At 56.0% G+C, this 13,862-nt stretch overlaps 1 protein-coding gene across 2 annotated transcripts; it reads left to right on the top strand.

Moving 5' to 3' along the window:
- The first annotated feature begins 3,943 nt into the window (after positions 1-3,943).
- Positions 3,944-10,588, top strand: MLN (motilin). 2 transcript variants are annotated; one of them, XM_036023964.1, is made up of 4 exons: positions 3,944-4,540; positions 6,236-6,352; positions 9,515-9,623; positions 10,421-10,588. In XM_036023964.1, exons 1-4 carry the CDS (start codon positions 4,424-4,426, stop codon positions 10,426-10,428), a joined length of 351 nt encoding a protein of 116 aa, XP_035879857.1. In that variant the 5' UTR covers positions 3,944-4,423; the 3' UTR covers positions 10,429-10,588. The 2 variants fall into 2 exon arrangements, with proteins under 2 accessions (XP_035879857.1, XP_035879856.1); XM_036023963.1 differs by having other exon boundaries at positions 9,515-9,640.
- The last annotated feature ends 3,274 nt before the right edge of the window (positions 10,589-13,862 follow it).

Below are 13,862 nucleotides of genomic sequence, written 5' to 3'. Positions count from 1 at the left end.
ACAACAACTGTTTTCAGCTTCGTGGGCCTCTATGTCCCTGTTGCCGCTCCCCAGTCCCATGGCTGGTGCCCTGAAGCAGCCATGAACCCACACAAATGACTGTGAATGTTCTAAAAAACCTTATTTATGGACACAGAAATCTGAATTTCACCTAAATTCAAGTTACTACATATTATTCTTTTGATTTTTTTGAATTATTTAAAAATGTAAAAAGGACTCTCAGCTGTGCAGCTGTATGAAAACAGGCAGGACTGGGTGGTTGTGTCCTGGCGCAGGAGCCCGGGCGCGGATGCAGCCTCCCCAGGCCCGGGAAGCAGGGGCTCCTTCACCGGCCTCCTGCTGCCTTCTCCCCACTAAGGTCTGTGACCTCATCTTCTCAAAATGAGAAGCCCTTCTCGAAATGGGTGGTATGTTCAGGCTCCAGTCAGGCCAAGGTTAAGAGATGGCAGCTCAGTTCCAGGCTCTGGCATTTCAGGCTCTGAGTCCTTTGAGATAGGTGCAGTCCAGCTCGCCGGAGGAGTTCCAGCCTGGCATGGGGAGTGGAATACAGAGACCACGTGGCCAGGAAGCCTGGATGAGCGGGGAATTCAGAGGTTATCTGGGTCGGGTTTGCAGCACCGCAGGTCTTTGTTCCTTTCCGAGGGGAAAAGCCCGAGCGAGACAAGGGCTGACGGGGACAGGTTCCTGGACAAGACTCGGTCCCCACTTGGGTGTTGGGGCAGCCTCTCTGGAAGGTGCTAGTGGCCAGCAAGGTGCACCTGGGGACGTGGCCTCTGCCTGCCCAGACCCTCGGGACTTCACACGGGTCTGTCGTCGCTGCCTCCCTTGCTTTCCCGGCCTCTCCCCTCCCTGCTGCGGCGTCTGCCCCAGCATGATGCTTCCGTCACAGCACCCTCTTCAAGGCACCATGGGGACCCCAGGTCCCCCCACCATCAAATTTAAATCCTTCCCTGGTTTCTGAGCACCCCCACATGCAGACCCCAGACTGGCCCTCTCCCAACCCACAGAGGGGACCTCTTGGGACACCCCACCCTGTGCCATCTTCCATGCTTGTGAGTGACCCACTCCCTCCCTCTGCCACAGCTGGCCACATCCAGCCTTGACCCTCATATGAAGAGACTTGGTAGTGGGGTCACAGAGGAGTGTTTGATCGTGCCACAGTCTCCTTACCTGTAAAAAGGGGGGGAGCAAGAGCATCCCTCATGAGGTTGCTGAGGTTTAATTAGATTATGCACATCAAGCATTCCCAGAAGCCCCAGGGGAAACAGCACAGCCAGCAGCAGCAAGCCTGGCTGACTCCAGCACGCATCCACCCCTTCCCTCTTTGAGTCTGTAAATTTACCGTTAGAATTACACAATTACCACAACACATTTCCTGGATGGGAGTCCTGTCTCTCCGTTTAGGCTACAGACATATGAACCTTCTGTCCCGCACACCTTATGCATTTCTTGGGCCCCCACGGGGCCTCTGATGCCCCACAGCCCTGGGTCCGGACTGTCTTTTCTTTTCATTAGTCGACTGAAACGCTGCCACGCACTACTGAGCCCCTTCTTTCACAAGGGGCTTGGGGGGAAGACTATAGGCGAGTTATCTTCCTAATACGGTGCTCTGACGGACCGACAGAGAGTGTGATCGCCAGAGCCGGCCTGGAGATGCTCAACAACATCATCTATTTAAGCAACAAAAAAGAGAGGGCTTTCGTTAAAATGACCCTCCGGGCAGCAGCTTGGCATCTGGAGTGACCAGGAGAGTGCCGTGAGGTGGGGGCCGGCCTCCACCAAACCCCGGCTGTGGCTTGAGGAAGAGCCTTTCCAGGAAAGCCCCATGGTTCACCGCATTGCAGGCCCTGCCGTTGTTTCCGTGAGCCCCAAGAATCCAGGCTCCCCACCCAGAGCCCCCAGAGGTGTGGCCAAAGGTTAATGGGCTCCAGAGGGGAGCCCGGAGGTATATAAGGGCCAATCGGGCCAGCCAGACACCAAGGGACAAGCAGAGAGACCCGCCAGGCCCACGTGGACCACGCTCACACTGTGAGTAGCTGTGGAGGGAAGTGGGTGGGGGAGGTGGTGAGCACGGGCCCCACCAGGGCACAGCGGTGGAGAGCTGACCAGCTCCTATGCCCCTCTGCCACCTTCAAGTGCTCAGCTGGGTTTCAGACCGAGTGCCCCAGCTGATTTCCGGTAGCAGGCTAAAGGTGCACAGAGCAAGCAGAAGCAGGGCTGCCCTGAGGTGTGGAGGCTGGAGGGGGAGCAGGTGAGTGCAACTCCTGGCCACAGAGAGGCTGTGTGGGGTCAGTGCTGCCACTGACTACCAGCCAGAAACCCAAGCCAAAAACTCAGCAGGAACACGGGACCCCACGTGGCATGGAGGCTTTGCTCTGGGAAGTTAAGGGAAAGGCTGCTCCCCTGGGGGCTGAGGCCTGGCACTGCTATGGAGGGGCAGGGAGCAGACAGGCGCCTCTGGGCCAGAGCTGAGCACGTGAAGGCAGAGCCCTGCCCCAGTGACGGACTGAGGAGTCAGCACTCGACGCCCAGTGAGCAGCCGCCCCCACCCCCAGCTCTGCGCTTCCAGAACACGAATGAATGTAGGTGACATGGATTTTGCTTTTTTTGCTTCAAGTTTTTATTGATTCTTATGGAATGAATTAAATGCCAACACCAGAAGGAAAAGGGATCTCCATGAAGGAATGGGACACCTTAAATGCGACACACCTGTGTCCTCTGGGTGGGACAGGCACCCCGAGAATGCATAGCAGAAAGATAGGAACAGAGGGAAGGGCCGTGATTCAGAGCTCCACACCCCGAGGTCCTCAGTCCTCTCAAGATCCTACCAGAGGGGCGGTCTTCGGTGGGCGGTGGTCCTTCCCACCTTCCTGGAATTTGTAGGCAGCTAGCGTGGGAGGCTTTGGCTGTCTCAACACTGATGTTCTTGCTCATGGAGTTGCATCCAGAGGAGGGAAGAAAGTAGGACAGGGCAACAGGGTAGCAGGAAGGCAGGGGGAGTGCTCTGCTGAGCATAGGTGGTTTTAGGTGCCTGAGGAGCCCAGTCCTGGCAGAGGCAGGACACCAGCCTCGGAAGATTCTGTCCAAAGGGAGAGAGTGTGGGGCCTGTGGAGAAGCCTGGAGGCCAGCTCAGGCAGGGAAGTCCTATTAAACAGAATTCTGTGGGGGGCCCCATGGGCCCCCAGAAGCTTGTTATCTGAAACCCTATAATCGCCCCATGCCTCCTGCAGCAGAGGCTGCCCTGGTCTCCCCTCCTGGCCCTGGAGGCCGGGCCCCTCGCCTCCTGTGCAGTCCGCCCAGCCCAGGGGCATGGGTGCCCCGGGGACATTCGTCAGGCCTGCCCCTGCGACACCCTCGTCTGCCTCTGTGACCAAAGGTACATACAGTGAGGGGCTGGGAAAAGCACCAGGCCTCAGAAGGCCAGGCTTCCAGCCCCCCACTGCTTTTGATGAGCCCCTCTACCTCCCCAGGTCTCCTTCCCTCCCCAGATCACACCTGCGACCAGACGGACATGAGGATTGTGCGGGAGGGGTAGGAATGGGACTCCTGGCACCAATGTAAGGGATCATCCAAGGCTAGGGCACAGCAGACCACACCCTCCTCCCTGCAGGACCCTCCTGACCCTGCCCAGAGCCCAGCCAGCTGACCCCTTCCCCAAGTCTCTGCAGTCACCATGCCCACCTGCTTCCGGCCAGGCCTCCACAGCCCACCAGACACAGCCACCTCCTGAGATGCAGGAGGACCCTGCAGGGCAGTTTGCAGGGAGCGGGTGCCCCCCTGCCGTTTCTGCATGGCAGCGAACAGGCAATTAGATGCGCAGGAACTGGGAGGGGCTGGTTCCAGTGCCAGCGCCGGCCCCCGAGTGCTGCGTGGGCCCTGGAGTGGCCCACTCCTAGCACTTGGACACTGCTCCCTCTGGCTCTGCCTCCACATGGCCGAGGGTCTTGGCATGGTGCTTCCATGTAGAGTTGGGTCATCTGGGCCTAGGTGCATCCCTTTCAACATCCTAATTGGCTGAGGGAGCAGGGCGGGTTCCCCAGGTCTTGGGGCATAGTTCTGTTAGTAACCGAGGAGTTTGTTCTCAGAGACACAAGGCCCCTGCCACTTCAGGAGCCTGGCTGACCTCAGCAGACCTCGCCTCTGACAAAGAGAAGGGCCCACAAGTAGAATGATTCTTCCTGGTGTGGGCAGGGGCCAGGCGCCTCTCAGGGTCAGCTCTCATGGCTCTGGGGCAGATGGGGGCTCTGAGCTTATCTAGCGAAGCCCAGACCAGGCACATGTCCAGAGGGGCTAAGCAGCTCGCACAAGATCACACAGCCACGGGCAGGCAAAGCCCGAGCTGAGGGCCCGGCCTCCATCCGGTGCGGCAGTCCACCACTGCCCCAGACTCCAGGACAGGAGCTCCTCTTTGTCCAGCCTCAGGATGGTGTCCTGCAAGACCGTGGCTGCCCTGCTGGTGGTTTATGTCGCTGCTCTGCTGGCCTCCCAGACAGAAGCCTTCGTTCCCATCTTCACCTACAGCGAGGTCCAGAGGATGCAGGTAAGAAATCGCTGTGCTCCCCTCCGCAGCGCAGCACAGCAGCTCACTGCCCTGCTCAGCACTGGAGACATGTTAGTTTTTCTAAGGCACGAGTGTCTCTTCAGTAAACCTACGTCTAGTCAGCTATGCCAGGGACACCGAGGACAGCATGAAGGACCTGGCCCCGGGAGAACCCCAGACTCCAGCTGTCTCCCTGGCCTCCTCCACTCCTCCACCAGTGCCACTCAGAGGTGTCAGTGGAGTGACATCTGTTCCCACTCCTGCTCATCCTTCCAGGGAAATTTCCAATGGACAAGTCAATATACTGGGTGAGAGGCCAGACATACAAGGAAATCTAAGGCAGCTCAGGAGCCAAGACACAAACACATGAAAAATTCACTAACAATAGAAGACAAAAGGGAGATGTCACAGGGCAGGGGATGATTAATTGACCAACAAGTGATGCTGTTGGTAGGTGCTGAGTTCAGGGGAGGGAGAAATTGCAGCGGGCTGGTGCCTGTTTGGAAACCTGCAGGGAAAAGCTGACACCAAAGCCTTGAGCCTCGAGAGCAGGAGGAGGACTGGGTGGGGCAACTTCCGGGGAGCAGTGGCAAAGACTCCTCCGTTTAGAGGCCAGGAGGAAACGGCAGGCCTAGTGAACCGGTGGCAGAGCCTCAGGACAGCTGGACTGCTGGGCCTGCCTCTCTGTGACTCTCACTTTACACGCAGGGTTTCTGAGTGTCTGCTGACACAGGTTTCTCTTTCACCCAAGGAGAAGAAGAGACCGGACTTTCACAACCCACTGGTGGGAGACGGAGGCTCCCACAGGGACAAACGCTGGAGTCAGTCCCTGGGAGGGCATGGGGCCCCTGTATCTACACCCTCTGCCCCGGACAGGCATCCCCTGCAGAGCAAGGCTGGACCCGGTCCGCCTTCCTCAGGGACAGACAGAGAAACTGACAGGGGACCCTGAACACACCATCCTCCACCCACTCTCTCTCCAGAAAAGACAGCCTACTGCTCTAGAACTGCCCCGTCTCAGGGCAGGCCCAGAGCCGAACCCCAAGGGTGTCCTCAGGGGAACCCAGCACAGCGCTGCATCTGGTCTGAGTGCTGTGAGGCCTGGCGAGCCCGGGGCTGGACGAGGGGTCGAACTCAGTGGGAACAGAAACTAGCAAAAGGGCAACCAAAGGGTGCTTTGCATTAATCTGCTGTGTGTTTTTGCTCCCTGTAATGGCCAGGCTCCGGGATCTGTAGGAAGAGCTGCAAACTCCTTCCTCCGTAATTCATCTCCCTGTCTCGCCCCTTATAAATCACCTCCCAGGACTCCAGTTCCTGGGCCACCCCGTGGTGCCCTCGCAGGCTAGGCTGTCTTGCCACCCTTTTTTATAGGCTCTCTGCTAAGAAAAACACATTTTCACATTTAATGTGCATGAAGGGCAGCCATTATTTTCAACATTTTAACTTAATTAACAGTAACAATCCGGGCACAATGTTCAACTTCAAAGGAATGGGCTCCTCCCCATGCTGACCGGTTAGGGGCAGCTCCAGGACCTTTCCCAGGCCACTGGGTGTCCAAGACTCCTTGTGCAGGAGGCACCTGGGGGGCAGGGGGTCTGTGGCCTGAGGGGAGCTCAGGCCTCTTGGCACCCTGGGCAGAACCAGACAAGGGCCCTCTGGGAGGAGGGCAGGTGTGATTTTACGCTCTGCCCCCAGGAAAAGGAGCGGACCAAAGGGCAAAAGAAATCTCTGAGTGAACAGCAGAGGTCTGAAGAGATGGGTGCTCTGGACCTCGAGGAGCCCACAGGGGAGAAAGAAGACCAAGTTATCAGGGTGAGTGGACAAGTGGACAATGCAGAGAAGCCTGGTGTAGGCCCCCCTCCACCCCCTCCACCCCCGCCAGCCAGCCTTGGGATGCGCTTGGGCGAGGTGCTGAGCCAGACATTCAGGCAATGAACTCCATCCTGGGGGGAGAGACAGGCACCAGCTATGAGACACTAAACTGTTTTAGGCACCAAATAAGGAGGTATTATAGAGCCTGGCAGGGCACGATTCGGTGGGCACTGCTTTGGATGGGGAGGGGTCAGGGAAGCCCCTGGAGGAGGGGACATTGGATCTGAAGCCTGAACGATGAGAAGGAGCCCCTCCCTGTGAGGAGTTAGAGCAGGGACATCCCAGCTGAAGCACAATGGTCCTGCTCAAGAAGCACCTGCTGGGTTTCAGGTCCTCGAGGCCAGAGTGCCCTGAGAGAGGGCAATGGGTCAGCAGAGTCTGGTGGACCAGCGACCACTGGGCAGCGTGAGGGAAGGCAGGGAACTAGTCAGGAGGCAGGCGCAGTCCTGATCAGGAGAGAGGTGATCAGGACGAGGTTCCTCCGCCTAGACAGGAACCTGGGAGGCAGCCACAGTATGCAGGCCCAGGGCGCAGGGCCTTTCAGCGACACACTAGCATGCACAGAGCGTCCGGACCGGAGAGAGCCTCGAGTGTGTCCACACACCTCCGTGACTCAGTCACGCATGCGGGCGATGAACACCCCGCTCTGTGTGTGGGCCAGTTCTTGGCCCTGGAGATAGAATAGTGAGCGAAACTGACAAATCCACTGCCCTCCTGGCACTCACACTGGTCCCCCACCCAGTGGGCAGCTGGAAACAGATGCTAGAAGGATAGGCAACATGCCACACGCAGGGTAACAAGCAAACCTTGTGGTATGGCAGATAGTGATATGCGCAATGGAGGAAGGTAACGCAGGGAAAGCAGATGGGGTTGGTTGGGATTTTAAAAGGGGTGATCAGAGCAGGCTTCGTGGTTAGAGGGTATCAGTGTGAAGACCCGGAGAGAATGAGGAAGAGGAGCAAAAGAGTGTTTGGGGGAAGAGCATTCCAGGCAGAGGGAGGAGCAGGGGCAAGGTCCTGGGGCCGCAGTGGGCGGGCACATTCAGGTAACAGCGGGAGGCGGAGCGCCGGAAGAGAGGGAGTCAGGGGAGAGAGTGGGAGGTGAGTTGGGAGGGTGGGCTTTGCATTCTCTGGACTCGGCTTTCACTCTGCTGACTGGGAGGCTTTGCGGGCTTTGGGCAGAGGAGGAACATGATCTGGTTTGCATTTTCAAAGAGTCTTCTCGGCTTCTGTGTTGAGAACAGGCTGAAGGGGAAAGGCGGAATTAGGGAGACCACTGAAGAGGCTGCAGCAGTATCCGAGGGACAGTGGTTCACCCAGGTGGTCATGGTGGGGGCAGAGCAAAGTGGTCAGATTCTGGAAATACTTTGGAGTTAGAAGCCCACAGGATCTGCTGAATATACATAGAGTGCAAGAAAAGAGAAAACTGACTTCAAGGATTTGGGCCGGAACTCCTGCAACGGGGAAGCCATGGCTGGCTGCAGGTTGACAAGAGGAAGATCGAGGGTCAGACTGGACCCGTGAACTGTGGGATGCCTGTCAGCATCTGCGGGGAGACACCTCCAGGCAGGTGGATATACACGAGTCAGCCCTTCAGGAGAGCTCAGGGCTGGAGACACACCGTGAGAGTCCTCAGGTCAGAGGGGATTTCAGTCCAGGACAGGGTGAGCTCCTTAAGTGGGTGTGGGTGGATGGAGCAGGGAGAGGCCCCAGGGCTGAGTGCAAGGCACTTCCCTGCAGAGATGCCTGCGAGGGGACCAGACTGATGTCTAGAGAGAGCAAGGGCCTGGCCAAGGTCACACAATGGTCAGGGTAGAACTGGACAGACACCTGCACACTAGCCAGTGATCTTTCCGCCCCCTCTGGGTTGCCACAGCATGCTGTCTCCAAACAGGGAGGTCAGACCTGTGGCCCAGGAAGTGATCTTGGTGCAGTCGCTGCACCCAGTGGGGAGCTCCTTCTGCCCCTGAGGAGGAACTGGGAGTGAGTCATTCAGCTGGCAAAGGGGGAGCTGGCTCGAAACTGCCTTCTCACACGCAGCAGAGGCAGTTACTGTACCGACTGAGGTTTCCACGGTACACGTTACGTCCAATGAAACATCTCCAGAGGCTGTTGGAGCGAGGCACATCTCGTGCCCTATCCATCTCCCTAGATTATGCCATGCAGTCCAGGAAGGCCCTTATGGGTCATCCAGTCCAGTGCCCTCATTTTACAGTGAGGAAGGCAAGGCCCAGAGAAAGGCGTAACCACAGCAGGGGAATGGCAGAGGCCGGGCTGGGACCCAGAGGAGCACCTAAGGTTGCCCTTCAGGCACCTGGAACGCATTTCCCAGCCCCAGGGAGCCTGGTGGGAGATGGGGAACAAGGTGGTTTGGCAGCAAGACCACTGAACTGGGAAGTTCTGGGGGACGAGGTCAGTCTGCACCTCTGGCCCCGCCAGGGAAATCTCTCTTGGTGGCGAGCCTCCAGACAGGTCCTCTATGGCCTCACCTGTGTCCCCACAGTGCTAGAGCAAGTGTAGCTTGGTGGTCCTTGGCATTGATGGCATTGATCCTGGAGATGGGCCCCCTGGGTATACTGTCTTCTTCCTTGCTATTTAGCACCTATGTGGCCTCAAGCAAGCTATTCAATGTTGTACTCAGTTTCCTCATCTGCAAAATGGGGGCACTAACAGTCTCTACATCACAGGGTTATTGAGAAGCTCAATAATAATATACTAAGGCGCTTAGGATGGCACCTGGCATGCGGGGGTATACCCTTCAGGAGACAGGGGAGGGGAGTGTCCTGCCCATGTGAAAAGCCAGCGGGCTTCCTGACAACTCCACCCCTCCAGCCCAGCTTCCCCACCAGAGGAGGTTTGTTAATCACCTTCCCAGAAGGTCTCAGTGGCTTCCACGACCCAGCCCCCTGGTTAGAACTGGAGGGGGGGGGACTTGAGGGTGGGGGAGATATAGAGGGGATGCCAGAATTCCAAGCAGGCCCTAGAAGCCCAGAGGATTGGGCAGGGTGGGGCCAGCAGAGTGGCGTGGCTCCTGTAGGACGCCCAGGGGTTAATGGCCCTCTCCCTGCCTCTCCCTTCTTGTTAACTCTGCCTTATTTCACAGCTGACTGCTCCCATGGAAATTGGAATAAGGATGAACTCCAGGCAGCTGGAAAAGTACCGGGCTGCCGTGGAAGGGCTGCTGAGTGAGGTGCTGCTGTCTACCCAGGACGGTACAGCGGGAGGGTGGGTGGGCATCACCACACAGGGCCAGCCTCCGCCCACCCTGAATTAGCATTCCAGCAGCGAGCAGTCTGGGGGTGGGGGGGTGTTTGGGGATGGCGATTTGTTTGTCTGCTTTGCACCTGAGAACGTGAAGCTGCTTTCTCCTGCAAGTGTGCCCTGCCCTGAGATCACTAAGCTTAATCATGGAGCAGGGCAGGCTCTAGTGGCTGCTGGGGCCCCAGGATCCCAGCTTCCAGCCAGGGCCCTGTCTCCAGGGCCGGCCTGGATGGCGCCAGCTCGGAGCCCAAACACCTTTCTGGCAGAGGGCTACAGCAAATGACAACACTCCAACCCTCCCCTGCTCCAAATGTGTTCATTCCCTCCCCAAACACCACTGTGATTTCTCTGAAGGAAAAAGTGCAGTCTGCATTTTTTTTTTTTGCATCATTCTGCACATCAAAGTCCTGAGCCCCCTTTGGCCTTGCCCAGTTCAAGGTCTAGGCTGACAAACAGCCACTTATTACTTTTCACAGTCCCCAGGAGAGGAGAAAGGCAGGGAGGAAGTGTTGAAGGTGGAGAAAGGGGTTCAATGGCTTGCCCCAGGCTATGGAGAAAGCTAAAAGTAGAGCTTCCGGAAGTCTGGCAAAACACACCCCTGCTGGGTGTGCCTCTTCCCTGGGTGCCCCTCATCCCTGGGTGCCCCTCATCCCTGGGACCTGCAGGCAGGTTTACAAGGTGGTTTCAAAAGCTCATAAGCAAGCCTGCTGACACTACTGAGCTGCAAATCTTTGCTTTTCTCCAATAGCCAAATGACAGCCCACTGCACTCCTGGGAGAAGGTGGTGGGTGGCCGAAACTGAGAGGCCCACCCCCAGGGAGGCCCCGGAAGGCTGCATGGCCCAGCAGTGGGACTGGAAGAAAATCACCTTCTCCCAAGCAAATCCCCCTCCAGTGAATAAAACGTGAAATATACAGAAATGACTCTTTTATTTAACATCTTAATTTCCAAAGGTCAAACTCAGATCATGCCATAATGGGAAAAATAAAGTTCAGAGGAAGTTTGGCCACAAATGGTGCATACATTAGCAAAACATGTGTCTTCTAAGTTCGAAGTTCGAAAATTAATTTAGGCCACAGAATTGGAAGATTTGCACTGGCCCTCCCATGAGAGGTGAGGAACAGGCCCAGAGAGATGGCGCTTTTGCCCACACTGAGTCTGCGGCTGAGCAGGGGCTGGAGTCAGGTCTCCATCCTCGTGCATTTCCCGTTCACCAGCAAGCTCCAGGTCTAATGGGCCAGAGATGTGAAGGCACGACCCCTTGCTGACTTCCTGCTGGCCTTCAAACTCAGTGAACCTTTGCGAAAGCACGGTGGTGACGCCCGCCTGGAGATGAGGGCATGGAGGCACCAGCAAAGGGCAAATTACTATTATTATTATCACCCTGTGACGACATGCTCCAGCATCTGCAGCACAGTCACACCACCAACCCGCTTATTTCTGCCTTCTACACAAAACTGGATGGGGCATTCATTCTAATTGAATTTCACATTAATGAATGTTCATTTATTTATAAACTAGGGCCATACGGGAACCTTAGGTTACCAGCAATTAGACGCAGTGCCCGCTCCATAGTTCCGCCCACCCGCACCAGTACAGGGGCTCAGCCAGAGAGTAGTTACTGGAACAAGGAAGCCCCAGGCCTTGGAAAGGGCACTCCCCGGGGTGCTCTGAATGCTCCCAGGGAACACCCAGACCCTCCCTCACCGCAGCTCAGTTTCCAGTGCGCTCCAGTGCACTACTGCGAAACCCAAGCACAGCTGCAGGGCCCGGGAAACGCTGCCAAGATGCCAGGCAACAGATGGAGCCAGGGTCGCAGCAGGACACGTGGGAGAGAAAGGAGGAAAAGACACGGGAACCTGTAAAGCCTGCAACTGGGAGGAACTGAATCCAAGACTCCTGGCACCTCCGAGTTCCGTGCCAGTCACTGAACTACCTGTAATGCGCTCCAAGAAGCAGGAAAACAAAATGCTCAGTCTCTTCCCACGTGGGAAGACACAGATTTCATGTTGTCGCTTCCTTGCCCGTTGCTCAGACCTGCCCCTACAGTGAGACCGCCTCCCCCATCACCAGCGGGGTGCCCACATCTGGGGCAGGGGCCCCAGTGCCCTCTGAGGATTTTCTCTAGGATCCTGGGGCTGCAGACCAGCCTTGCAATAGGCTTGGAATGGGGTGGGGGGGGGGACTGAGACCCCTGGGAGATTAGCCCCATGTAGCCTGCATTTCTTTTCAATGGGAATTGAATCAGCGAGCACAGCCCCTGGAGTGAGAAGGCACTGCCTGTTCTGCAGAATGGCCCTGTTCAAAGCTCAGCGCTGACGCCAGCTCGGCGGAGACCCTCCCGGGGCAGCCTCTGATGTGCTTCTGGGTAACGAGCTGCAAGGGGACCCTGCCACCACCAGCATCCGCGTGCACTGCAGCCAGGGCCCTATTTGAATGTGTTGGCTCCTTTCTTCTCTCCTTTTCCTTCTCCCACCACTGTTCTCACAATCGGCTCAAATAATTCTTTTCTTCCAACATGCTCCTCCAGTTTCTAGGACAGCAGGCTGGATTGCTTACAGGACCCGCACAGCCCTGGAAGAAATTAAAATTGGAGGAAGGTTGGGGAGGATCCTGTAAGCTGAGCCAAGAAAAAATGACCATGTTTTCACAGAAGTAAGGAGACACGGTCCTGGCGAAGGTGCTAGAATGACTGGACCAGGACTCAGCCTGGATCAGATGGGGAAGGGCCCGAGGAACCAGTCAACGAGGTTGACGGGCCCTTCCTCACATCTGACTGAGGTTTATCCAGCAAAATCTGCAAGACTCTCTGCAGATACCTGGCAACTGTGGACAGTTACAGATCTCCCTGTCTCCACGTGGAAGGCACCGCACACATAACAGGCCCACAGGTAATTACAGCGCAACCTGAACTAGGTGCACAAGACGGAGATGATAAGCCATTTTCTCCGTAACCACATCGGTGTGATTTTATAATTACTGAGCTACATGAATTTGCAGTGAAATTGAATAGTTAAAAGCAAAGAGTAATTGCCTGGTATCTGTACTCTGTAATTTAGTGTAATCTAATCATGGACAATGTCCAAAAGAAACTGTTTGAAAGCATTACATTTTCTTCACACACAATTCATTTCTGACATTGGGGGATATATTCCACGCCTCTTAAGGAACGCTTACCCACAGATATCAAAGTGTAAGAGAGGCCGAAAGAGTTAGAGTGTTGTCTCATTGTCACCAGAAAAGCAGGTGGCAAAACTGCCCATTAAACCCATTTCAGCATTTCTCGATGACACTCTTTGGCCCCTCATTGACCTAGAGAAATGGAGAGGGTCCTTCTCTTCCACACAGCACTGAGATGGGGCAACAAGATGCTGGGCAGCACTGGGCCATTCCAGTCCAGATTGGAGCCCCACGTGGCACCCATGCCATCCCTTCTTTTCAACCACACTCTCCACTGCCCCCCCCTCCAGTGTGACGCCACCATGATGCGGTTTGAAGGAAGCCCAGAATAGCTGAGGAACACACAAGGCCGGCAACGAGGTAGATCAAGGACAAGTCCACGGTCCCTGAGCATCTCTAAGGACTTGATAAATGTGTGCAGGGCTTTGCAAGAGGAGAAGAGCAGAACCCACTAAAGATTCATGGCTGTTATTATGGCAAGGCTCTGCCGAGACGGGAGGTCGGCAAGATGGTGCGGGGCGGCCCTCTGGGGATCCAGAGCTGCTCTTCCGAGCACCCCTCGCTGTCACCGAGTGTGTGGATGTGGTTACTAAGTAAGTGTAGACACTGGAGCTTGTTTTTCCTCTTCTGCCTTTAATAAGTCAGGAAGACTGACTGCAACATGAGCTGCTCACCTTAAAAAAAAATCACAACAAAATAATTTTTTTTTAAATCACAACAAAATGACAAGAAAGGAGGGCACGCAAGGCAGCTGTTGACTTTGCAATATTGCCCTTTTCTTTAAAATACAGACAGGCCCAGCTGAGGAGCCACGGCGACATCACAGAAAGGTGGACTCAGAGAAGGCCCAGGAGGGCTCACGGGCAGCCCCCCATGGAGCCGGGGTGGCGAGGAAGCACTGAGGCCCTGCCCCAGAGCGGGGATGTGAGGCTCAGTGAAGGACATTTGGGGATGGTTGTGTGGAGGAAAGTGAACAGCAACAAGCTGACTTCGCTGAAGCAGGAAAAGTT

The sequence above is a fragment of the Phyllostomus discolor genome, chromosome 4 (assembly GCF_004126475.2).
Source record: "Phyllostomus discolor isolate MPI-MPIP mPhyDis1 chromosome 4, mPhyDis1.pri.v3, whole genome shotgun sequence".
NCBI lineage: Eukaryota > Metazoa > Chordata > Mammalia > Chiroptera > Phyllostomidae > Phyllostomus > Phyllostomus discolor.
Note: the sequence above shows the minus strand (reverse complement) of the source record. Positions and strands in the feature narration are given on the sequence as shown.

Bases quoted from the DNA above. Each gene is read 5' to 3' on its own strand.
- MLN (XM_036023963.1), top strand. From the start codon at position 4,424: ATGGTGTCCTGCAAGACCGTGGCTGCCCTGCTGGTGGTTTATGTCGCT. The intron at 4,541-6,235 runs GTAAGAAATCGC...CTCTGCCCCCAG, and splicing joins GCGAGGTCCAGAGGATGCAG to GAAAAGGAGCGGACCAAAGG. The intron at 9,641-10,420 runs GTGGGCATCACC...TTTCTCCAATAG, and splicing joins ACGGTACAGCGGGAGGGTGG to CCAAATGACAGCCCACTGCA.